Source organism: Rhinolophus sinicus, chromosome 2, assembly GCF_057876585.1.
Source record: "Rhinolophus sinicus isolate RSI-liver-muscle chromosome 2, RSI-T2T, whole genome shotgun sequence".
Classification (NCBI taxonomy): Eukaryota; Metazoa; Chordata; class Mammalia; order Chiroptera; family Rhinolophidae; genus Rhinolophus; species Rhinolophus sinicus.
In genome coordinates this window covers 101,199,802-101,223,570 of record NC_142502.1, presented here as the reverse complement: position 1 = coordinate 101,223,570, position 23,769 = coordinate 101,199,802, and the positions used below count along the sequence as shown (strand labels likewise).

General features: G+C 41.8%; 2 protein-coding genes and 1 long non-coding RNA gene across 11 annotated transcripts in view; 2 read left to right on the top strand and 1 right to left on the bottom strand.

Moving 5' to 3' along the window:
* TBC1D22B (TBC1 domain family member 22B) overlaps positions 1-7,462 on the top strand; it is a 73,656-nt gene extending 66,194 nt beyond the window's left edge. For all 3 annotated transcript variants that reach the window (XR_016020333.1, XM_088795772.1, XM_088795771.1), the window contains one exon: positions 5,517-7,462. Coding sequence is in view for 2 of the 3 variants with exons in the window: in XM_088795772.1 (XP_088651898.1) it covers positions 5,517-5,645 (129 nt within the window). In the remaining variant the exon portion in view is untranslated. The remainder of the gene's footprint in view (positions 1-5,516) is intronic.
* Positions 7,463-7,535: 73 nt separating this feature from the next.
* LOC148758840 (uncharacterized) lies at positions 7,536-23,270 on the bottom strand. Of its 2 annotated transcripts, none has more exons than XR_016020341.1 (3): positions 23,147-23,270; positions 14,936-15,126; positions 7,536-7,666 (listed from the first exon to the last, which is right to left on the bottom strand). It is a non-coding gene; the product is annotated as an uncharacterized LOC148758840 (long non-coding RNA). The 2 variants fall into 2 exon arrangements; XR_016020340.1 differs by lacking the exon at positions 23,147-23,270 and adding an exon at positions 22,984-23,079.
* Positions 23,245-23,769, top strand: part of RNF8 (ring finger protein 8) — a 30,821-nt gene continuing 30,296 nt past the window's right edge. For 5 of the 6 annotated variants that reach the window (XR_012496575.2, XM_019718409.3, XM_019718408.3 and 2 more), the window contains exon 1: positions 23,256-23,514. Coding sequence is in view for 5 of the 6 variants with exons in the window: in XM_019718409.3 (XP_019573968.1) it covers positions 23,404-23,514 (111 nt within the window). In the remaining variant the exon portion in view is untranslated. Of the gene's footprint in view, positions 23,515-23,769 lie in introns of all 6 variants that reach the window. The other variant, XM_019718407.3, reaches the window with a different exon arrangement.

Genomic DNA, 23,769 nt, shown 5'->3' with positions numbered 1-23,769 from the left:
TACAAGTGCCTGTGAAGCATCCAGGGCCCTGTCTGGTATGTAGTGAGTGCTTAATACATGTATTGCCATCATCATGGTGATTCTCCTGATATTCTTCCTCTAGCTCTCCACTTCTTCCATCTGTTGGACATTCTCTGATGAGTTTCCCCTAGACCTTTTCCTTACCCGTTACCTACTATCCCTTCTTCTCCCTTGGCCCCTTATCTAATTCTCTCTCTCTCTCTCTCTCTCTCTCTCTCTCTCTCTCTCTCACACACACACACACACACACACACACCTCAAATTCCTCTGCCATATTCCTTTTCCTCTGGGATCTGTGGATTCTTAGCAGGTACCTGGGCCCTTTTGTACTGTTTTAGCCGTTTCCAGCTTTTCTTTTGTGAAAGCCATTGCCCCTTTCCATTAATTTGGAATCTTCTTTACCTCTAGATAAAAGCACCTGGTTTGTGACTAACTTTCTTCCACGAGCCATGATCCTTTGGTTTCTACCTCTTTATCTCTTTCCCAAATTGATCAATGTATTGGGCAGGTTTTTGCATTGTTACAGCAGTGGGATGTGGGGTGGTGGTGTGTGCATTCCTAGGCATAGCCACCAGGTGGCAGAGTGGTTGCTCACACTTGGCCTCTGCCAGTGGGAAAGGTGGAGACATTAACTTGGCCAGGGGTGGAATTACTACCAGGCTTCTAGCAAGGCTACAAGAAGTAGAAATTACAGGTAGATCCTATCCCAACAAAGGATATTCTCTTCTAGAGAGATCACGCCTTTGTTGGTTGCTTTTGTTTAACAACTGTATGTATACGTAACCATTATAGAAAAATTAGGAAAAATAAAAATTAGGTACCTGAGATCTTACCACACAAAGATGATACATTTCCTTCCAGACATTTCATTACGCAAATCTATATGAACAGATTCATGTATGTATATAACTATTAAAGGAACCATTGTGTATACTTTGTTTTAAAACCTCTCTTTATCACTTTACAAAACATAGTGGGTGTTCTATAATGTCAAAAAGTATAGATCTACATCATTTCCTCCATTTTCTTATTTTTTACATATTACATGTGTAAAAATTTTGAAAATATTAAAATAATAACTTGGCTGCAGAGTGTTCTGTTTTAAAGATTGACCGTTATTTAATGAGACTCACTCTCTGGGTGACGTCTAGAGGTTTCCTTTCTTGGGATCTCATTATTAGGCCTGCATCTCAAGTGTGCATTTATTCCTTCAGGAGCTTTTTAATTCCTCTAGTGGTAACCCCAGACCTGGTTGCCTGTGGGAATCATTGGAGACGCTTGTGAAAGGTGTGGATTGCTGGGTCCCATCCCAGGTCTTTAGAATCCAAAACTTGAGGAATGAGGCTAGGGTGCGTGTATTTCTAAGAGTTTCTGCAGTCTTTTCAGCTCTTGCAGCCTGGTCGGAACCACTGGCTGTGATGACAAGTGGGAGGATCACTTGAAGCCCTAAGGGTCCCATTGCGTCTCCAGGGCCCTGGAATTTTCTTGCTTATGTGCTGTGAGGCTAAGCAGATATCATTCCTTCAGTCCCTTCCGTGGAAAGTGGGGGCTGGTTCTGAGTCCATGAGGTGTGCCCTCAAGAAATAGGATAGCAATTTGACCTCACCCAGCAAGCTGGTTGAAAGTGGGAGTGAGATTCTATGCCAACAAAAGCAATTTGTCCAAAAAGGAAAGTTTTCCAATGAATGAAGTTTAGAAAATTTAACATTAAGTGTTAATGTGGACACTTGGGTGATCAACTGGACGCTGGAGGGAAGTGTAAGAGTTCTTGTGCGCTGCCCTGTGGATCAAGAGAAGGACCAGCCACAAGAAGAGCAAGGGACTGGAATCTAGAGTCCACATCTAGAAGGCAGGAGATCCCTGCGTGTGAATGGAAAACTAATTATAGCTTTATTTTCCCGGACTCCTAATTCAAAGTTAGCATTTTGTACAATAATGAGCTTAGGCAACACAGCACAGTGATATGAGCGGGACCTGTCTTTGTCGCGAATTGCAAGTATTTTCGTGTCATATTAAGTTGTTTCAGGTATCTCAAAACATTGTTCATCACTACTCCGAAATTGTGGTAGTTATTTAATCTGCCATTAGATCTTGTTATAGAACATGTTAATGAAGTACATTCAAAAGGTGAAACCCACCCAGGTTGGGTGGGGGTGGGGTGCTTGCGGGGAAGGCACAGGAAGCAGGAGAGGAGTCAAAGGGGCCAGAGGTCAGGGAGACAAGAGGTCATGGGGGACAGCATTATATACCAAGGGACAATAAGATGACATTTAAAAAAAATAAGATAAAAATGAAGGTTCTCTTTAAAAAAGAACAAAAAATGTGGATTTAGAACTGAGGCTAACATAGAACCCAGGGAGATCATTGCTGTGAGAAATGAGCACTCCGGAGATGTGCAGAGCAGCTAAGTTTTTAAAGGCAGTGTTAGCATGTGGGTAGAGTGAATGAGTATCAGTGACTGGTTGAGTAACCGGTCTGTTTGAGTGAATTTCGGTGTCAATGATGTGATGGGAAGGGGTGTTTGTTTACCGTGGACTGGGAGAGTGTGGACAGATAAAAAGCACATAGCCTGATTGCTTTCTCCTTATGTTCTTCCTGTGGGTTCGCCACCATTTTGACCTAAGGCTTGGAGTCCGGCTTGGAGACCTCAGGGAAAGGTTGCAATTAACAAAGTTTGTTTATTGAGAGTATCCAGTGCTGATGGAGATCCAGGGAAATGAGCACTTTTATGGAATGCGTTTTCTGGATGAGTATTAAGTACTTTAAAAATGTTCATGCTCTTTGACACAGTAATTTTCATTCCTAGGAATCTCGCCCAAGGAAATAATCTAAAATATGGCTTTATGCGCAAGGCTGTTCATTATAATTTCATTATAGTGAAAACTAGAAGTAAGTGCTCAAAACAGAAAGATGTAGAATAAATTATGGTACATCTGCATCATGGAAAATTGTTTGGCCATTGATAATGTCTACCAGGAGTTTTTAATATTAGAGGAAATGCTTATGATAATTGCTAAATAGATCAAAATTATGTAGAGAAAATATTTCAACTGTGTAAAATGTGCAGAAAAAGGACTAGAAGGAAATATACCAAAACATGTAGAAGTAGCTTCCTCTTAATTATGAAGTTAGGGGTAATTTATTTTCTGCTTTTTTACTTTTTACTAAACAAAACTCCCACAGATGTGTATTACTCAAAAAAAAAATGTTCTCTCACACTGGTAACATACAAAGACTTTACTGTAAAAATTGAAAACAAAGGACTTGAAAGATATAGAAGTATAGTGAGAAAACATGAAAGTCTCCTATCCCTAAAAGTAACCACTGTTTACAGTATATCACCTAGCCTTCTAAAATTTTGTATACATATGTGCATATATAAATTATAAATACATTATGTTTTCCTGTTTACCGAAGTGACATACTATACATATTTTTCTGCAACTTACTTTTTTCCTTTTTTCCTCCTAAAAATGTCTTAGATATCTTTCCACCTTGACACATGTAAGTCCTTCATTTGTTACAGGAGCTGCTTTGTATCATGATACGGATAATTATGGTTTATCTCACTATTCCCGTCCTGACAGATACTTCCCTAGGGTCATTTTCCCCACTATTTGAAGCAATGATGCAGTGAATACCTTTGTGTAGGAGTGTGACTATTTCCCTAGGAGGGGGACATAGAAGTAGAGTTGCTGGATCAAACCCCATGTGCATTTTTTATGTTGATAGACATGGCCTGGATTTGTTAAGATGATATAAATTTGCCTCCTGTAATCAAGACCTTAAAATAATAGTGGCTTAAAACAAGATAGCTGTTTACTTCTCTTCGATTAACAGGCTTAAGTGTAAGCAGCCCAGGGCTAACATGGCTCCAGGGTGGCAGGAACTCATTTCTTCCACCCTGTTTGGTCTGCCATCTTCAACACATAGCTTTAATCTTGTGTTCTAAGGTGACAGCTTCCACGCCTCTATTTATACCCATTTTCTAGGAAGGGGAGAAGGAAAAGAAAGTTTAGGGCACAACCCAGAAGTTACACTGCCCCAGAATTGGCCACACGTAGCAGTGATGCGTGGCCAATCTGATTTAGGCAGCTTTGTGCCCTGTGAAATTTCCGTTACTAACAGAAGAAATCCTATAAAAGATATGCAAGACCTTTTCACTGAAAATTACAAAACACTGCTGAAGTATTCAGATCAGCCAAAGTGAGGTTTTTAAAAGTAACCGTGGCATGTGGGTGAGCCACTGGCATTCTGTACGTGACCTGGTCACAGCACTCTGCCATTTGTCTCTTTGGTCATTTTCCCTTTTATCTTAGTGATTTGTAGGTACTCTGTTTTGATTTTGGACATTAACCTTAATTTTTTTTCATAGTTTCTTATATTTTAATTTTATTGTAGGTGTCCCTTGACATATTAAGGTTTCAAAATTATATGTAATCAAATCTGTCAGTCTGTTTATGGCTCCAGAGTTTGTGTCTTGTTACTATTACTTTTATAATCAGAAAAATAATAAAAATATCCAGTTCAGAGAGAGAAAGAACATGAAGCAACAGCAATAGCATGGGTAACTAAATTACAGAGAGAACCTAAAAGCTCACATTGATTTTTATTCTTATATCCTCTTTAATAGGCTATCTCCATAGAGCTGTTTGAAGGGCCTGGGCTTTGAAAACGGAATAGAATTTAGACAGGTGGAGGAGAAAAGAGAAGGTGTTCCCCAAGAAAATGGAACGACTTAAATTGAACTGTGGAGGCACAGATAAATCTGGCCCAAGTGGGCCTGGCATGATGAGGTGTGTACGTTGGGAACAGTGGAAAATGAGCTGGACAGGTCGGTTGAGGATGGTCTTTAGAGAACAGGGCAGAGGATAGAAGCCGTGATTACAAGTGAACATTGGTATTTCAGAAAGATGTCAAATGCAAAAGGATACATAGCAGTCTCCAATAAAGGGTTGTGTTTTTGTTTTCAAAAGGACGCAAATTAAGTTCCTTACAAAAGGGAAATGGTTGAGTAAATTAGGGTATAGCCACGTGATGGAGTACTAATAGTGAATGTAATCATTTTTGAGGGCTGCATGGAAAAACATGAAAATTACAGTTAAATTATTTGAAAGCACATAAAATCATAATTATGATTACAACTATTTAAAGAAATATGCACATGAAAAAGACTGAAAAGGAATACTTCAAAATTAGGAGAGATATTTGGATGATGAGTGATTACTTTTCTCTTGTAAATATCCTTATTTCTTGTTGTCATTCTCTATGTATAATATTTTTAAAGAGGCAGGTGTTAGTGGATTGGAGAATTAGCAGAGGCCTTTCACAGCTTCCTGAAGGGGAACTAGGAGCTGAGAGCCGTGTGCCGTTTGGGAGTGGGGCGGCCAGACCCTTTGGCATGTGTAACCCAAGAGAAAGGGGCCCCATTTCAGGGCCTGCTGGCCCTTCCCTCTGTATTCCCGGGATGATCAAATCCCTTCCTTGCATTCCAGGGTCTTCTCATGCTGCTACAAAACCTACCTACGATACACTGGGGCAACGAAGAGATCGGGCTGCTGCTGGCCGAGGCGTACCGACTCAAGTACATGTTTGCCGACGCCCCTAACCATTACCGCCGATAGGTGCTGTCTCCCCTGAGGACCCAAACTGTCCCATCTCTGATGGCAATCTGATCACTGTGGCCACTGTGGAAGCCGCGGACCCCGGCCGGGAACCAGTCCTGCTGTAGAAAGCTCACGTCCGCCGCCCAAGTCTTAACTCTCTGGCGTGCCTGTCCACCACTCCATGTCTCTGGATGGGGCTCCCGGACCACTGCCAGTGTTCCATGCCATGTGGACGGGCCCAGCTCTGGGAGAGGACACAAAAGGAGGTACAGGGTCGTCTGCCCCTTAAAAAGAAACTGGACAAATGAAGGGAAGGCTCAGGGTCTTAACTCCCATTGTCTCTCCGTGGACTGGCTGTCTCTTGCCTCCCAGCCCCCACTGATACTGTTGTTTTTTGTGACATAGTTTGATTCAATCACAGGTCAAAAACGCCTTATGTTTTCAGAAGACTCTGGCCTGCGCCCCACCTCCACCCCATCCCATCTCTTTCCTTTCTGCCCTCGTCTGAGCCAGTGAGGTGCAGTTTTTAGACCATGTTTCTCAGATGGAGGAGGCACTGATGCTTTTAACTCTGGGAAGAGGCCTGCACCCAAGGGCTAGGAGTTTTGTTTTTCCTTTTCTCACCAGTACGTGAGCATGCATTTGTGTGTGTGGATGAGTGTACACACCCATCAGCATTTACTTACATGTCTGAATTTCTGTGTCCCCCTCACCACCAGCTGGGAAGGGCCCCCGTGACCAGGTATACAAGCATCCCTTGCGAAAGGATCAGGGCAGGGGAGGGAGAAGGGGCTTTTTACCTCTCCAAACCCTTTTTCCATGATGACCCACTCCAAGATATGTGTAAATGGTGTTATGATGTATATGGGTAAAGATGTACAAATATGTGTCCTCTTTGTAGCAGATATGATTTTATATTTATAATGTGCATCAACATGTGAAAGCAATCTAGGTCACTAGCACAGATGAAGTCGCCAGGGAAGTGGCTTCGGTGCCTCCAGGTTGGTTTCTGGGCGTCCCCCGGTGAGGGAAGTGAATGGGAGTTTGCTAGAGTGAGCGTAGCTGAGCAGATGGAGCTGCTTCGAAAAGCAGTGGCAGCCATCCCAGACATCACTGTCTCAGAGTGTTTTCCTCCTCCCCCCTCTCCCCACCCCTGCCTGGGCCTTTGTGGAGTACCTGCCCTGCTCCTTCCCCATCCACAGCAGACAGAGCTCACCCCTAGAGAGGACCACAGAGGCGAAGCTCGTCCACGTTTTTAGCTCCTGCCTTTCCCCTGGAATCTGGGGAGGGCTTTTGTTTTCACATTTTTAAGTCAGCGTTATATTTAAGACAGAAACTGACTGTCAGTGCCAAGGAAAGGGGTTTCCTGTGTGTCCCTGGGGTTTGGGGCTCTTCTCAGAGAGAGGCATTCTGTGTCCCCCACTGTCACCATCACACCCCACTTAGCTCATGAGATGTGTGACCCATGTTCAATTTTGGGTGTTTGGTAGCAGAGAAGTGGGGAATGGTGGCAAGCAGCTGTCATCTTCTTGGGAAGCCAAGCAGTATCCCAGTGGTGACACCCTTGAGTCCCTGCCAATGGAGCCCCAGCACGCAGGCATGTTCATTTCTCATCTGGAGCTGTTTCTCAGGCATCTTCCTCACCCTGCCCCCCGCCTTCGGTGTGCCTCAGTGGTCTCCTCCACAGAGAGGGCTCGTGACCTGCCCTCAGCCCGACGGAAGAAAGACACTTGTGTTCCCAAGTGGTGGTTTTATTTTTTTAGTTTTTATGTTTGTATGGGAAATTGTGGATAAAGTGAAAGAATTGTAAAATAAATAGTGTATTTCCTCCTCCACTGCTGATGTTTCTCGCATGGCTTTGTGTCACCTAGAACCTAAGGAGTCTCTTTTCTCAGGTTTTCCTCGTTGATACTCGTCAGGATGGGGGACAGTCCCTCTGTAGGGCAAGCAGGGGATCAACAGAGATCAAACGGCAGTTTCAGAGGATGTCAGCAAACCCTTATTACTCAGCACCTCCTCTGCAAAGGATTCTGTGGAAACTACGAAAAGGAAATAAAAATGAAATAAAAACATGGTTCCTAATAGCTGACGTTTATAGGGCACCTCACTACGTGCCAAGCACTGGGATAAGCACTTTACATGGATCATTTCATGTATCCAAGAGGAATATATAATGTAATGGATGTTAGAACACAGACTAGAATTTCAATGCTGGACGAAAGCCTAGAGATACCTAGTTCAACACCCTCATTGTTCGCAGAGGAAAACTCAACCCAAGGCCCAGGAAGTGAGAACAAGAGGAGGGCCTTCTGCTTTGCCTGCACAGTGTTTTTCCCACCAAACCACTGAGAACTAAAATGTGTTCAAACACTAGCCCTCTCTGTGGGGTCTTCATTAAGGATTTTTCAGGTTTTTTTTCCTTTTTGGTTGTTGGCTGGTTTTTCTCTTAGTAACCCGTCTCAAGCAAGGCAGTTGACTGCACACTTATCTACAGTGTTAATTGGAATGGTATCGTCACCTGGAACTTTTTCCTGGGAGTCGTTTGAGACTGTTTCTTGGTTTCAGTCATTAGGATTAAATTCAACTACATGTAAGAGAAACCAAAATTAAGTGACATGGGAATTTCCTTCTTCCATAAAAGTGCAAAAGTAGGCAACCCAGGGCTTGTAGGATGAGTCTGTTTCATAGAGCCTTCAGGAGCCTGGGCTATTCTCTAGGTCTTCATGGTCAAGGTGGCAAATAGCACTCCAGCTACGACGTCCACTTTCCAAGCAACAGGATGGATTAAAGAAGGGACAAAGAAAAAAGAATGAAGGAAATGTGCTGGCGGTGTTTTAAGGAAGGTTCCAGAAAGCTACCCCATAACGTCTTCTCTTAAGACTCACAGGCCAGAACTCTGTCCCATGGTGGGTCGCAAGGAGGCTAGGCGATTAGTCAATTCCAGGTAGCTATGTGCCTAGCTCAAAATCAGGATTCTATCACTATGGAGGAAAAGGCAAATACATATTAGGATTCAAGTAGCAACCTCTACAATTAGAACTTCATAGTTGAAAATAGAGACAACTTTCCCATACGCATGTAGAGGGGATCTGACTATGAAATTCAAGTGATTGTTCACAGTTAACCTTGGAATTTAACCATTGTTATAAAACACGGGCAGTTGTTCTACTTCATATTATTTGGACTGAGGCCATTCATTGATCCTGAGGCTGGCAAGGAAAACAACTAATCTGAACTAGTCTTCATTCAAAAATTCTGTTTTTCATTTATGTAGGAAGACAAGCATTTGCTGAAATATGTTTGATCACGACTAGAAAATTGATGGAACCTTTCAAGCAAATGCCAGCATACTCTGACCTGCAGTTTATCCAATGTTTCTGCGATCTAAATCTCTACAGTTCTACTTAAACAGGTCCTACCTCAGCTTTTATTCATCTGTGAAGGGACAGTGGCACAGATTCCTTAGTGACTTCATTTGCTTCTAGAGGCTAGAGCCTCTTGTTGGCAGCGTTTGGCTTGTCTTGGGTTGAACTTTGCATGTCCAACATCTTGGCAAAGCTTGAATGATCGGAGTGAGAAACTAAGCCCCAGTAACTGGGCCCTTCATACCTCTTCTTGGGACTCCCAACACTCAATTCCTGGTTGGAGACTGAACGTGGAATGAAGGTACAGTGACCACTGAACCAAGAAGGGATCTTGAGACTGGAAAATGAGGCAGGCAAATCCATTGATTATAACAATTTGTTGTAGGGTAAGTTACTTACAGGAAGATTGGGTCAGAGGGGAAGGTGACCCCCAAGTCTGCACAGGTAATCTGCGCTGCTAGAGTTGTTACTGTAAACGTTTCATAGTATGGCTGAACTACTCATGATCGAAAAGACAAAGGGACTAGACCTCCTGTGATCTCAACCATGAGACCTTGGTACTGGCTGACACTCGTTAGGTCAGGGTTCAGAACGTGGGAACTAGAAAGAAATTGGGGCACACAAAGATGGAGTCAGCTTTGTTTACATCTACCTCTATACAGAGACAGTTTTGGAAGCTGCCGTATACACCAAAGAGAGGATTTTAAATTCATGATGAAAAATGAAATCCACACAGTCAGGGAACATAAAGCACGTTGCTACAAGACCAGCATCTTCTGAGCCTGTGCCCACTCGACAGGTTGGCTGCAACACACCCACAGCTACAGCAAATCAAAGTATACCCTTATTTTGGCAAATGCTGAGTTAGAATTCTTGGAAGCAAGGAGAACCCCTTGTTCAGTTGGTTCAGCAGGTGGCTTGTGAGCTGTGACTTCTGGGTGGTGAGCATGACAGTCCCTGCTGGAATCAGTAACTGTGGTGAGAAGTCTGAGAGCCAGACCCTGAGGACTCACTGCTTTTGTTGTAGGGACACCAAACTTGTCTCAATGGTGACCCCACCACCCCTGTCCCACCCCACCAAGCTATCTGAAAGAGGAAACCCAGACCTTCTCTTCAAACCACTACTCTCCAAACTTTTTCCCCATCCTTTTAACCTATGTCTTTATACCGTGTTTCCCTGAAAATAAGACCTAGCCGGACAATCAGCTTTACTGTGTCTTTTGGAGCAAAAATTAATATAAGACCGAGTCTTATTATACTACAAGACTGGGAATATAATAATATAATATAATATAATATAGTATAATATAATATAGTATAATTAATATAATATAATATAATATAATATAATATAATATAATATAATATAATATAATATAATATAATATAATATAAAATATACCAGGTCTTATATTAATTTTTGCTCCAAAAGCTGCATTAGAGCTGATTGTCCAGCTAGGTCTTATTTTCAGGAAAACACAGTATTTAACGTGGGTTTCTTAAAGACAGGATACAGTTGGGTCTTGATCTCCAGTCCATTCTGACAATCTCTTGTTTTTAGTTGGTGCATTTAGACCATTTATAATTAATATAGTGATTTAGGTCTACCATTTTATTTGTTTTCTGTTTTTTTGTTCCTCTCCCCCCCATTTCCTGCCACCTTTTAGATTATTTGAATATATTTCAGGTATTCTAATATAGCTATTGACTTTTGGATATATATCTTTGTATTTTTTTTTTTAAAGTTGCTCTAAGAATTACAATATACGAGGTCAGACAATTAAGTTTGCGAACTCATCCTGGAAAAAGTGCTACATACCTCACTTCTGAATATCACCACGGTCACCTTCAAAGTACTCCCCTTGGGAAGCTATGCACCGATGCCAGTGCCTAGCCCACCCTTCAAAGCAATTTTGGAACTCTTTTTCTGGAATGGCCATCAGAGATGTCGTCATGTTACCCTTGATGTCCTGAATGTCATCAAATGTCTTCCTTTCAATATTTCCTTTATCTTCAGGTAAAGAAAGAAGTCATTGGAGGCCAGATCAGGTGAGTAGGGAAGGTGTTCCAATACAGTTATATGTGTCCTGGCTAAAAACTGCCTCACAGACAGCGCTGTGTGAGCTGGTGCATTGTGATGCCAGAGCCATGAATTGTTGGCGAAAAGTTCAGGTCGTCTAACTTTTTCACACAGCCTTTTCAGCACTTCCAAATAGTAAGCTTGGTTAACCATTTGTCCAGTTGGTACAAATTCATAATGAATAATCCCTCTGATATCAAAGGTTAGCAATATTGTTACAACAAGTTCACGAATTTAATTGTTGGGCCTCATACATACCTTACCGCTTACAGTCTATATACAGTCTGTATAGACTGCTATCCAGTCTACAGTTAATATTTTATCACTTCAAGTAAAACGTTGAAGCCTTACGACCATATAGATAATTTTACCCTCCCCCTTTTATATAATAGTTGTTATATGAATTATGTCAACATACATTGAAAACCTAACCAGATAATGTTATAATTTTTGCTCTCAATAGTTACACATATTTAAAAGAACTTAAGAGACATTCACCAGTTATGTTTCTCCTTCATTTCTTAAATTCTAAGTTTCCCTCTGATATTATTTCCCTTCAGCCTGAAAAACTTTCTTGAGCATTTCTCATAGAGCAGGTGTGCTAACAAGTAGTTCTACATCTGAGAATCATCTTTATTTTGCCTTCATTCCTGTATATATTTTCTCTGGATATAGTTATTTTCTTTTGGCACTTCAACTGTCTTCTTGCTTCCACAGTTTCTGATGAGAAATCCAGACTCTTTGAAATCATCGTTCCACATTTAAATTCATCACTTTACAATTGCTTTTCTTAAAAAATTGTGGCAAAATGTACGTAACACAAAATTTGCCATCTTAACCATTTTTAAGTGTACAGTTTGGTAGTGTTGAGTACATTCACATTGTTGTGTGACTATCACCACCATCCATCTCCAGAATTCTTCTTGTAAAACTGAAACTCTGTACCAATTAAACAGCAATTCCCTACTTCCTCCTACCCGCAGCCCCAGGCAACCACCATTCTACTTTCTGTCTCTATGAATTTGACTAGGTACCTCATATAAGTAAAATAATACATTATTTGTCTTTTGGTGACAGGCTTATTTCATTTAGCATATGTTCTCAAGGTTCATCTGTGTGGTAGCATACATCAGAATTTCCTTCCTTTTTAAAGGCTGAATAATATTCCATTGTATGTGTACACCATATTTTGTTTTTCCATTCATCTGTCACTAGTCAGTTGGCTTACTTCCTTTTTTTTTTTTTTTTGCTATTGCTGCTATGATCATAGGTATATAAATATCTCTTTGAGACCCTGCTTTCAATTCTTGTGGGTGTATACCCGGAAGTGGAATTGCTGAATCATCTGGTAATTCTATTTTTACTATTCTGAGGAACCATTATACTGCTTTTAATATATATTTTTTCTTTTTCTTTGGGTTTCTTTAATTGTGTGTCTGAGTAGAGGTTATTTTTGTGTGTGTGTTTTGTAGTTTTTTGTTTGTTTTTTGCATTTATTCTGTTTGGAGTTCACTGAGTTTCTTCAATCTATAATTTTATGTCTTTCACCAAATTTGAAAAGCATTCAGCTATTATTTCCTAAAAAAAAAAATTACATATATATATATATGTGTGTGTATATATATATATATATATATATACACACACACACATATATATATATAATTTTCCCCCCTGCATTAATCTCTTATTCTTCCCCTGGGACTCCAATTATGTGAATATGTGGACCCACAGTCCCTAAGTCTCTGTTCATTATTTCTTCAGTATTTTGTTGTTATTCTTCAGATTACTTTCTCTTCATCTATCTTCAAGTTCATTCACTCCTTTTCTGTCATCTCCATTCTATTAAGCCCATACAGTGATTTTTTTAAATTACAGATATTGTGGTTTGGGGTTCTAATATTTCCATTTGGTTCTTTTTATAGTTACTATTTCTCTGCTGAGAACGTCTATCTTTCCTTTTATTTCAAGTGTGTTCACTTTTACTTCATAGAGCATAGTTATAATACCTGTTCTAAATCTTTGTCTGACAATTCCAACAGCTGGGTCACATTGGGGTTGGTATCTTTTCCATCATCTTTTCTCATAAAAATTGATCACATTTTCCTAGGTCTTTGTATGTTGAGTAATTTTGGATTGCATCTTGGACATACTAAATATATTGTGTGAGACTCTGAATCTTATTAAAACCCTCTAGAGCCAGGAACAGCAAACTGGCCTTCAGGCTAAATCCAACCTTCTTCCTGTTTTTATAAATAAAGTTTTATTGTCCCAGGTTTTGGCACCAAAAAAAGTTTTATTGGAATACACAGCCATACTTATTCATTTACATATTGTCTATGGCTACTTTGTAACTAAAACAGCAGAATTGAGTAGTTGTAATATACCATATGACCCACAAAGCTTAAAATATTTACCATCTGGCCCTTTATGAAATATATTTGCTGAACCCTGCTCTAGAAAGTGTTGATTTTGTTTTGGTTTAGCAGGCAATCTATCCTGTTCAAACTGCAAGTTCTGTCTCATCTTCTGTGGGGCATTGTTCCAATGTCACTTCAGTATTTCAGAGGCTTTGCTATGCTGCTTTGGTTTTGTTTTGACCATGCAAAACTTGTGCCATTTCATACCTGAGAGTTAGGGGACCCCCTTCTCTAGCTGACTTCTCTCTGGGATTCCCCCTGCACTCTGGCTCCCAGGTGCTCTGTTTCCTCATCAACCAGCCAGAATGAGTGTTTCTTATGAAAGTTCTGCCCATACTGCTGCCACCGCTGCTGCATAATTGAGCCCTGCCCTTGGGACAGGTCTGGGAGAGAGAGAAAATTTAATTGTAATTCTTCCCCCATCCCAAATTCTCTGGCTGGCAGGGGCCGATTTCCCAAGTACTCTGGTCAAGAGAGGTGGTGTGTGTGACATACTAAGAAATATATCTTTGATCTCTGCTCCCAGTTCCTGACACAGACTCCTAAAACCCTTGGAATTTCCTGAGTGATGGGAGCATCTTTTGCTCTAATGAGGCCACTCAGGGTGGGCTCCCGGATGGCTCAGGATGGGGGCTGGTCACCAGAAGGCCAAACTACAATGAGAAACTTGGAACTTTCAGGTCTACCCTCATCCTCCGAGGATGGGAAAAGGGCTAAGGACTGAGTTAATCAATTATGGCTACGTGATGACGCCTCCATAGAAAAAATAAAAGTAAATCCTCACTGAAAAGGTTCAGAGGGCTTCCAGGGGGGTGAACACATCCATGTACCAGGGGAGTGGTCCATGCCAACTCCACAGAGAGAGAAGCTCCTGTGCTCAGAACCTTCCAGAACGCTCCCTACATGCCTCTTCATCTGGCACTTCTTTATATTCAATTGGTGCAAAAGTAATTGCAGTTCAAAAGGTTAAAAATAATTGCAAAAACCGCAGTTATTTTTGCACCAGCCTAATAATAAACCACTAAACATAACTGTTTCCCTGAGTTCTGTGAGCCATTATAGCGAGTTACCCAACCTGAGGAAGGGGTTATGGGAAGCCCCAGTTTAGAGCTAGTTGGTCAGAAGTACAGGTGACAACCTGAGACGCACCTGGCATCTGAAAGGAGGGCAATCTTGTGTGACAGATCTGTGGGGTCTGCACTATCTCCAGGTAGTTAGTGTCAGAATTGGATTGTAGGACACCCAGTTGGTGTCCGGACAGTTAGAGAATTGATTGGTGTGGAAAAATATATACATACATTTGGTATCAGATATATGTGAGTGGAAGAAAGAGTTGTTTCTCTCTTAGAGTTTTGGCTGCCTCTGCTGCTGTGAAGCTCCCCAGCCAGAACCTACTTTCAGGTCAAAGCTGTGAGAGAAAAGAAAAAAATTTGAGAAACTTACCCCCATATCGATAGCTTCTTCCAGCTTTGAGTCCGCCGCCCATATATGCCTGCTTGTTTACTCTTCAGAGTTCTCAGGTGGTTGTATTTTGTCCAGAATTTTGACTTGTATTTAGTGGCAGAGAGAGGCTGCAATGGGCTTGCTTCATCTTGTCTAGCACCAGAAATCCTCCAAATGTTTTTGACCACAACCTACAGTAAAAAACACATTTTATGGAGCGGCCCAATGGCTCAGCTGGTTAGAGCCTGAGCTCTGAACAACAGGGTTGCTGGTTTGATTCCCATATGGGCCAGTGAGCTGCGCCCTCCACAACTAGATTGAAGACAATGAGCTGCCGCTGAGCTTCCAGAGGTGCATCCGGATGGCTCAGTTGGTTAGAGTGTGAGCTCTCAACAAGGTTGCCAGTTCAAATCCCGCATGGGATGGTGGGCTTTGCCCCTGCAACTAAAGATTGTAAACGGTGACTGGACTTGGAGCTGAGCTGCGCCCTCCACAACTGAAATGAAGGACAACGACTTAGAGCTGATGGGCCCTGGAGAAGCACTCTGTTCCCCCATATTCCCCAGTAAATTTTAAAAAACAAAACCAAAAACCCCACACATTTTACACTGAGCCCAATACACAAACAGACATATGGTGCTCACAAAGATGAGAGCCATTTCACAAACTATACTGACCTTCACTACGTGTGATGGCCTCTGACCTGCTCTATTGTATTCCATTTTCCCAAAATGCTGATCAAGACTCATTACTAAGTGTTAACCTGAGTTTGAAAAGCACAGCTCTAAACATTATTACTGAAATGCGAGACAGAAGCCTGCTACCACCTGAAATAATCTTAAGCACATTTCAACAAATCCTGAATAGTAAATACCAGAGCTGGTAGAGCAGTAAATTTCTGAGTCAAAAAAAAAAAAAATGATGAGAATTGCATTATAATCTTGGATTGTAGAATTCAGGGTCCTGCCACTCTCTCCCCTTTTCCCAGCACTGGACTAACATGAATCCAGTTAGGGATCTTTGTGATTTTTGTTGTCCAGAAATATCCAACTCAGTGTGATATGATTCAACTGTAAATCACTCCAAGCCTAATTTTGTATTAGGCACTTGATACCATGTACTACTTGCAAAAATAAAAGCCTGAAGCCAACTCTGCAGTGAGAGAAAAACAAGGTAGTAATTATTGATGCCTGATTCCCATTGTTTTCTTTCTCTACCTCTTGCCTACCTCCTTCCCTCCTTTTCCGTCCCCCTCCTCAATAAAACCAGATGGGTAATAAATATTTGAACTGGATACTGATCCTTGGCAAGTTAAAGGATGTGAGTGCTTAAAGAAACATCTAGGGCCCCAACCAAAAAGGAGGTGGTTTCCCACAGTACTAATTTCAAGCGCCTCCAAAACATCCACCTTAATTACTGATTACAGATACCTCTAGAATGTAATAAACTTGATGACTCATTATAAGTGCTTCCAAAATATAATAGATTTGATTAAAGGTACCAGAAATATCTTCCAACTCAGTACTTGAAACCCTGTGTTTACATAAAATAGCACTTAATACACAATCTGTCCAAAGCAGATGGTCCCTATTTCCCTCTTCACCTACTTCTGTTTTTCTAAAACATTTTCCTTTGAAAAATAAAAGACATCTTTCCCTAATTCCTTCAGCATAGAATCTTACATTTGGGGGTAGGTGGAGAAGAGATGGCGATAGAATAAATGAGTAAGAGAAAAGATAAGAGTGAAAGAGAATGTGGAGCCATCAGCCCCACCTGCCCACCCCGACACACACACACACACACACACACACACACTACAGCTGGATCACCCCATGTGGGATTCACCTCCCCCAGTCACCCTGAATGCCTCCATGCCTCCGAGTCTAGGGAATCCATCTGTGCCCTCGCTGCCCACCCTACCCCCAAGATGACTAAATGCACCAATATATCAAAAAGTTGGCCTGTGATCCCAAGATTAGAGAGTACTTGAGGAGAAACAACAGGACTTCTTCGCTTGAGATGCTACATCAAGACCCCTTTCTTCTCTGCTCAGTCTTTTGAAAACATAATGACAAGGTTCCACCTCACCCTTATTGAACCTCACACAGAGAATCACACTTCAAATCAATGGGCAGAGCTGTGACCCCCAAAGTGGGTCAATCCTTGCTCACAGAGAAATGATTTAATCTAAAAAACCCGTCTTTCTTGGAGATGGGTATTAAAAGAATCTAAAATTGATTGAAGGGATTTCTGCTTTATAGCTTCACCAATTTAAAGAGGGGAAAACATCTTGTTTTCGTGTCTCTTAGACAACAGAACAGAAAAGGCATTGGGAGATAGTTTATACCTGCAGGAGGTGGCTTCTGAAAAAGCTGACACTCCATTCTTCTACAATAGCTAACAAATATTGGATACTTACTAGGTACCAAGCCTAGCTAGCTTACGGGAATTAACCAAATTCATCCTCATAACAATCCTATAAGTTAAGTGCTATCCTTATCACCCTCATCTTACAAATGGGGAAACTGAGACTTGGAGAGGTCAAGTAACTTGCTCAAGGTCTCATATCCAGTAAAGAGCAGGTCTGGGATTTGAGCCCCCGCGACCTGGCTCCAGACCCCACATTCTACTACCATTCTATAGTAGCCTCTAGTTTACCCAAGTTGAGAAGGGCTGGCCTCACACCAAAGTCACACTGGGAGCAAAATGTGATCATGTGCCCCACCTCGATTTCAGGGAGATTCAAAAAAAGGAAAAAGGAGAGGGAGAGAAAGAGAAGGCTTTGTCATGATCATCATTTTAATTCTTTAACTTGAGTTGTAAAGTCTGCCAGAGACAGCTAACTGTCCACCAAAATTCATGCTCCCTTTTCTGTAGTATGGAGGGTTTTTTTTCCCGGGAACTGGCTGACCAACCAGGGACTACATTTCCCAACCTTCCTTGGACCTAGGTGGGATTATATGACCAGTTCTTTCCAATAAAATGTGAGCAGAAGGAATATAGGATGCTTCTGGGACAAGAAAGTTAAAAAGTAGATGTGCCTCCTTCTTTCTCTCTTGCTGTTTTGTTTTCTGGATGCAAAAGACTCCAAGCCCTGGAGAACAGAGAAGCCACAGGATGACAAGTAGTCTGACTTCCTGAATGATTTGATGGAATGCTGTCCACCAATCAGAAACCCTGCACTGAACAATTATGTGAGTATAAAAGAAACTTCTCCTTTGTTAAACCACTGAAATTTGGGGTTTGTATGTTATAGCAGCTAGCGTTACCCTAATATTAAAGCAGACAACCAAGGACTGTTCAACCAACCCCCCCTTTCCTGTTGCAGATCTTGATGCCTAACAAACAATCCCCAAACAATGGCTTAACCCACCATTGTATGATGCTCACAGACTCAGATGGGGCACGACACAGATGACTTGGATCTACTCCACGATGTCTGGGGCCTCAGCTAGAAAGACTCAAAAGGCCGGGGTGACTCATGCTCAGGGGCCTGGTATTGTCTAGAGGAACCTTCATTCCCATGTCTGGCAGTTGATGCTGGATATCAGTTGGGACCTCCGTTGGAGCTGTCAGAACATCTACCTGTGTCCTCTTCATGTGTTCTCTCCACTTCCTTACAGTCATTTCAACAAGGAAAATTGGAAGGGAAGGGGAGCAGAATGTAGAAAAGCAAGCAGGGTGTTATCTATAGCTGTAGGTCTGACACATGTCTCGTTACATATACTCAAGTTGAGGAATGTTAGAGTTGAAAATAGAGAAGCTTGGGAAGGGGAAAAGGAAAATTACAAGAGGAGGAAGCTGACTGGGTTCCAAGAGCGTCCCCCAAAGGCCAGGTGGAAGCTGTAACACTAATGGCATAGCATCACTTCTCCTGGAGTCACATACCCACCTAGATTCAAGGAGAGGAAGTACAGACACCATCTTGCAATGTGAGAAGTGTCAAGGTCACATTGTAAGATCACGTGGCATGGTGATCTTGTTGTACTCTTGGAAAATAATCTGCCACCCTTTCTTTCCATCTTTCTCTCCCCCTTTCCTTTTCATCTTGCCGTGTGCTTCCTCCTCTTGTCATTTCCCTTTTCCCCTTCCCAAGCTTCTCCATTTTCAACTCTAACATTCCTCAACTTGAGTATATGTAATGAGACATGTCAGGTCCACAGCTATAGATAACACCCTCCTTGCTTTTCCACATTCTGCTCCCCTTCCCTTCCAATATTCCTTCTTGAGATGACTGTAAGGCAAGGTTTCTCAACCTTACCGCTACTGACATTTTGGACCGGATAATTCCGTGGTGGGGGCCATCTTGTAATTTGTAGAATGTTTTGCAGCATCCCTGCCTTCTACTCACTAGATGCCTGTAGTACCCTTGCCTCTGTCATAATCAAAAACATCCCCAGGCATTGCCAAATATCCTCTCAGGGGCAAAATCACCCCCAGGTGAGAACCACTGTTATAAGGGAATATATAGGGACGATAGAGTTAATAAAATCCCCAAATCTTAGAAGGCGGTGTCTCCAAACTGTTTTGATCATGTACTCTTAGCAACAAAACAAAGTCCGCACATACAGCCCAATATATATGCATATTTATTTATTTATTCATGTAAAGTCTATACATACTATCCTCTATGTTGTTCTTTTCTGTAAGTATAAAATATTCACAAAAGTGACATATTTAAAAGGATGGGATAAAAACCTAATTAGACATCCTGATATATTTTTTCCACAAGCAAATGGATCATCTTGTGTACTCTCTGGGGTCTGGCCATTCCACCTTAGGGAGCACTAAAAGACGGTAATGAGTGCTGCCTTGGGGGCTAGATAAATCCAGGCTCACAGTCTTGGCTTTAGTTCCCTGCACTGCCATTTACTAGTTGAGTTATATTCATTTGTTCAATAAAAATGTCAGGCATACAATGGAAAACAAGACACAACCCTCAAGAAGCTAACAGCGGGCAGCCGGATGGCTCAGTTGGTTAGAATGCGAGCTCTCAACAACAAGGTTGCCAGTTCAATTCCCACATGGGATGGTGGGCTGCGCCCCCTGCAACTAAGATTGAAAACAGCAACTGGACTTGGAGCTGAGCTATGCCCTCCACAACTAGATTGAAGGACAACGACTTGGAGCTGATGGGCCCTGGAGAAACACACTGTTCCCCAACATTCACCAATAAAATAAAATTTTAAAAAAGAAGAAGCTAATGGTAAGGAGACCTTGGACAACCTAGGTTCCTCATAGGTTAATGGGGATACCTTGCAGGATGGAACTGAGAATTAAGTAAGACAATATATAAAAGCATATAACAGGTGCTCAAAAATGGTCCCCACTAATTCACTGTAAGGCTGTTTGTGATAACGAAAGACTGGAAAGACTCAAACTATACATCAACAAAGAATTGTTTGAATAAACAATGGCGCATCTTCACCATGGAGTAATACACAACTGTAAAGAGCAAGGAGGAATATATATATATATATGGCTAGGGACTGATTCTAGGACATGTTGTTAAGTAAAACAAGCAAGGCGTGGGAGGGTGGGGGAGAGGCCTTAAAACTATTCTCTATGATAGTATAATGTGCGACACTATGCATTTGCCAAAACTCATAGAACCTTACATTAGAATGAGTGAACCTTAATGTACATAAATTTTAAAAAATCATCTAAGAGGTCAGGGGATCCCAGGTAGAATGCAGACTTTGACAAACCTTTTTGAAGAGGGTGGGGGGAAAGGATGCTGACCTAAGTAACTCTGTAATTGAATTCTGTAAGACTAAAGGCAAAAGAGCTGCACATACGTAGTCTACTCTAGTTGATAAAGTTGTTGCCCACAGGTGTATGGGTTAACAATTCTGAAGCCACTATACGTATACTGGAAATGATAATTAAGTAAATGGATAGCCGATGGTGGGAGCCAGGTTTCTCACTTTTGGAGTGGAGGATGACAGACAAGCAAAAGGGGGATGACTAGAATGATCCAGGTGCCAGGTGATAATACCTTAGAGTTATAAGACATCAGTATGCACACATTTAGATTAAAGATGGAAATTTTGGTAGGTGTGTATATTTATGAGTAATCCTTTGCTTTCTTTCTTCTCTTTCTGGTACCCCTATGATGGAAATGTTATGCTCATATGTATATGTATTTATATTACATACATACATAAAATATACATGCATACATACATAATATTCATAGATAGTGGACATAAAGGGGTTAGTATTCACACATATTTTTCCTAGATCTGTCAGCTGAGAGCCTACAAGTAACAACATCCCAGCGGCAACAAGCCCACTAGTACCCAGATCTTGGTTTCTAATACCATTTTCTAATAAAAGGAACCAGGGATCCTTGGGAAAATGGCTGATTCTAGGTTTAGAGGATCTTGTGCCAGAAAGTAAGGAAGTGCTCAATAAAACATAATGATGGGAGTATGTCAAAGGGACAATGTAGCTAAAGTAGGAACAATTTGATTAAAAAATAAAGTGGTATTGGATTATAACGCAAAGTATAAAGTAAGTATCTATGAGTCCATACTGCTATAAATAATTCAATAAATAAATGGGGGAGAAGAGACAAATCTCCTGTGTAGAAGAATTTCAAATAACTTATATAGATAACCTGCCTTTAAGGAAGTAAGGCATAACTGCTCACTCCTTAAATGTGGGCTGTGCATAATGACATCCTTCCAAAGAGCAGAGCACGGGAAAGTAGGTAAAGAGTAACTTTACATTACCTAAGCCACGTGATCAAGATCAACATCAACAGCAATAACTGGTGTTGATAACTTTTACCCTTAACAGGATCTGATGAGAAGGGCATTTTACCTCTGTAGTCTCCCTCCTCAAAACCTATAGCCCTAGTCTAATTACGAGAAAAACTTAAGAGACATCCCAGTTGAGTGACATTCTACAAGATACCTGGCCACTACTCCTCAAAACTGCCAAGGTCATCGAAAACAAGAAAAGTCTAAGAAACTATCACAGCCAAGAAGAGCCTAAGGAGACATGTCAGGTAAATGTCAGGATGGCCTCTGGGTGCACTTGCTGTTCCTGGGACGGAGCACTAAGGTGGGGTACAGGCACCAACAGATACAAATCCAAGCTTAGGGAATCATCTGTGTGAGTGCAGTTATGGCACCCACTAAGTTTCCTGACCCTTTGTGACGTCACAGGCCATAATTCTTCATCTTACAGTGCCACACATTTAAAACGCTCCAGGCTGCAGTTGCAACCATGGTTAGGAAATTAGGTTCTGGAAACAGACCTCAACTAGCATCCTACTCTACCGTTTAATTTGTTACTTTGGGAAGATTACCAAACCTCTCTGTGTCTCTTTTCACATCATCCCTAAAGTAGAAATTATAATTGTAACCTTTATAATTATATTGTTAGTGAGGAGCAAATAAGATAAAGTATGTAGGGAGCTTAGCCCAATACTTAGCACTTAGCTCTCAATAAACATTAACCATTTACTATTGTAGTTTTTATGATTCATTTAGTATATATATTTTCTCCTGACAACATTTAAGAAAATTGTTAACTAGGTATTGGACAATTGAAAAGACACAAAAGGGCATTGTGTTATCACAAAGGTACTCACTACAGGGAGCAGCTCCCACACTATATTGGAGAATCAAAAGGAGTTTGAGGGGTTTTTTTCTTTTCTTTTTTTCCCATATATATCTTTTTTTCCATCTTTTTATTTCTTTTTGAGCTTTTTTTTAATTAACAGCTTTATTGAGGATAATTTACATACCATAAAATTCATGCACTGTAAGTATATATGTGCTTCAATGACTTTTTAGTAAATGTATACAATTGTGCAATCATCACCACAATCCAGTTTTAGAACATTATTATCACCTTCCAAAATTTTCTCAAGTCTATTTGCATTCCATCCCTGCTCCCACACCTAGCCCCAAGTAACTGATTTCTGCCTCGATAGATTTGCCTAGTATAAGTTTCTTCTTCTCCTCTTTTTTTTTTTTTCCGAATCCAGTAATAAAAGGCCATGCAAAATAGATGCTATTTAGGACCAGACTTACTATTCAAAAATTACCGCAACTTTAACGTTGTTTAAAAGATGGTTTTAGCGGCGGCAAAGACTGGGGTGGTGGTTCTAGAGAGGGCGAGGAGAGTCAGACGTGAGAGTTAAGAATCCCTCAGCCCGACCCCCACCCCACCTGGAGCTACGTCCCTGCACACCACCTGAGGTTACCGTAGCCCCCTCCTCGCAAGCGCCAGCCCGACCGCAGCCTTTCTATCGCGCAGGCGCAGTGATTCAGCTTGCTGGCCTGGGGCGGGATGGGCGCGGAGCCAGAGCGAGTGTTCGCACCGATCGCGAGCGCGTAGCGATTACTTCTGTCTGTTGTTTAGTAATGGCGCCGTCAGGGAAGCTGGAAGGCGGCGGGTACCCGGATGGAGGTCTAGCTCTGTGCTGACCGCGAACCAGTGTCGAGTGGACTATGGGGGAGCCCGGCTCCTTGGTTATGGGGGACCGCGCCGGTGGCCGGATCTGGTGCTTGCGGCGGGTGGGGATGAACGCCGAGAGGCTGCTGCTGGAGGATGGAAACGAGGTGAGCGGGAGGAGTCCTCTTGAGGGAGGGGAGTTAGAGGAGGCCGGGCCTGGAGAGAGCCAAGGCGTCCTGGCCTGACGGATAAATGGGAAAGCGGAGGTGGGAGCGGGGAAGAGGAGAGAGATGTGAAGGTCTTTGGGTGAGAAGGTCAGGTGCTAACGGTTGGTGAGGGGGGGTAGGGTCAGGTGGGAGGTGCTTGGCGGAAGTAGGGACCGTTTGGGAGGAAAGATGGCCTCTTTGACGGCGGCCTAGGCC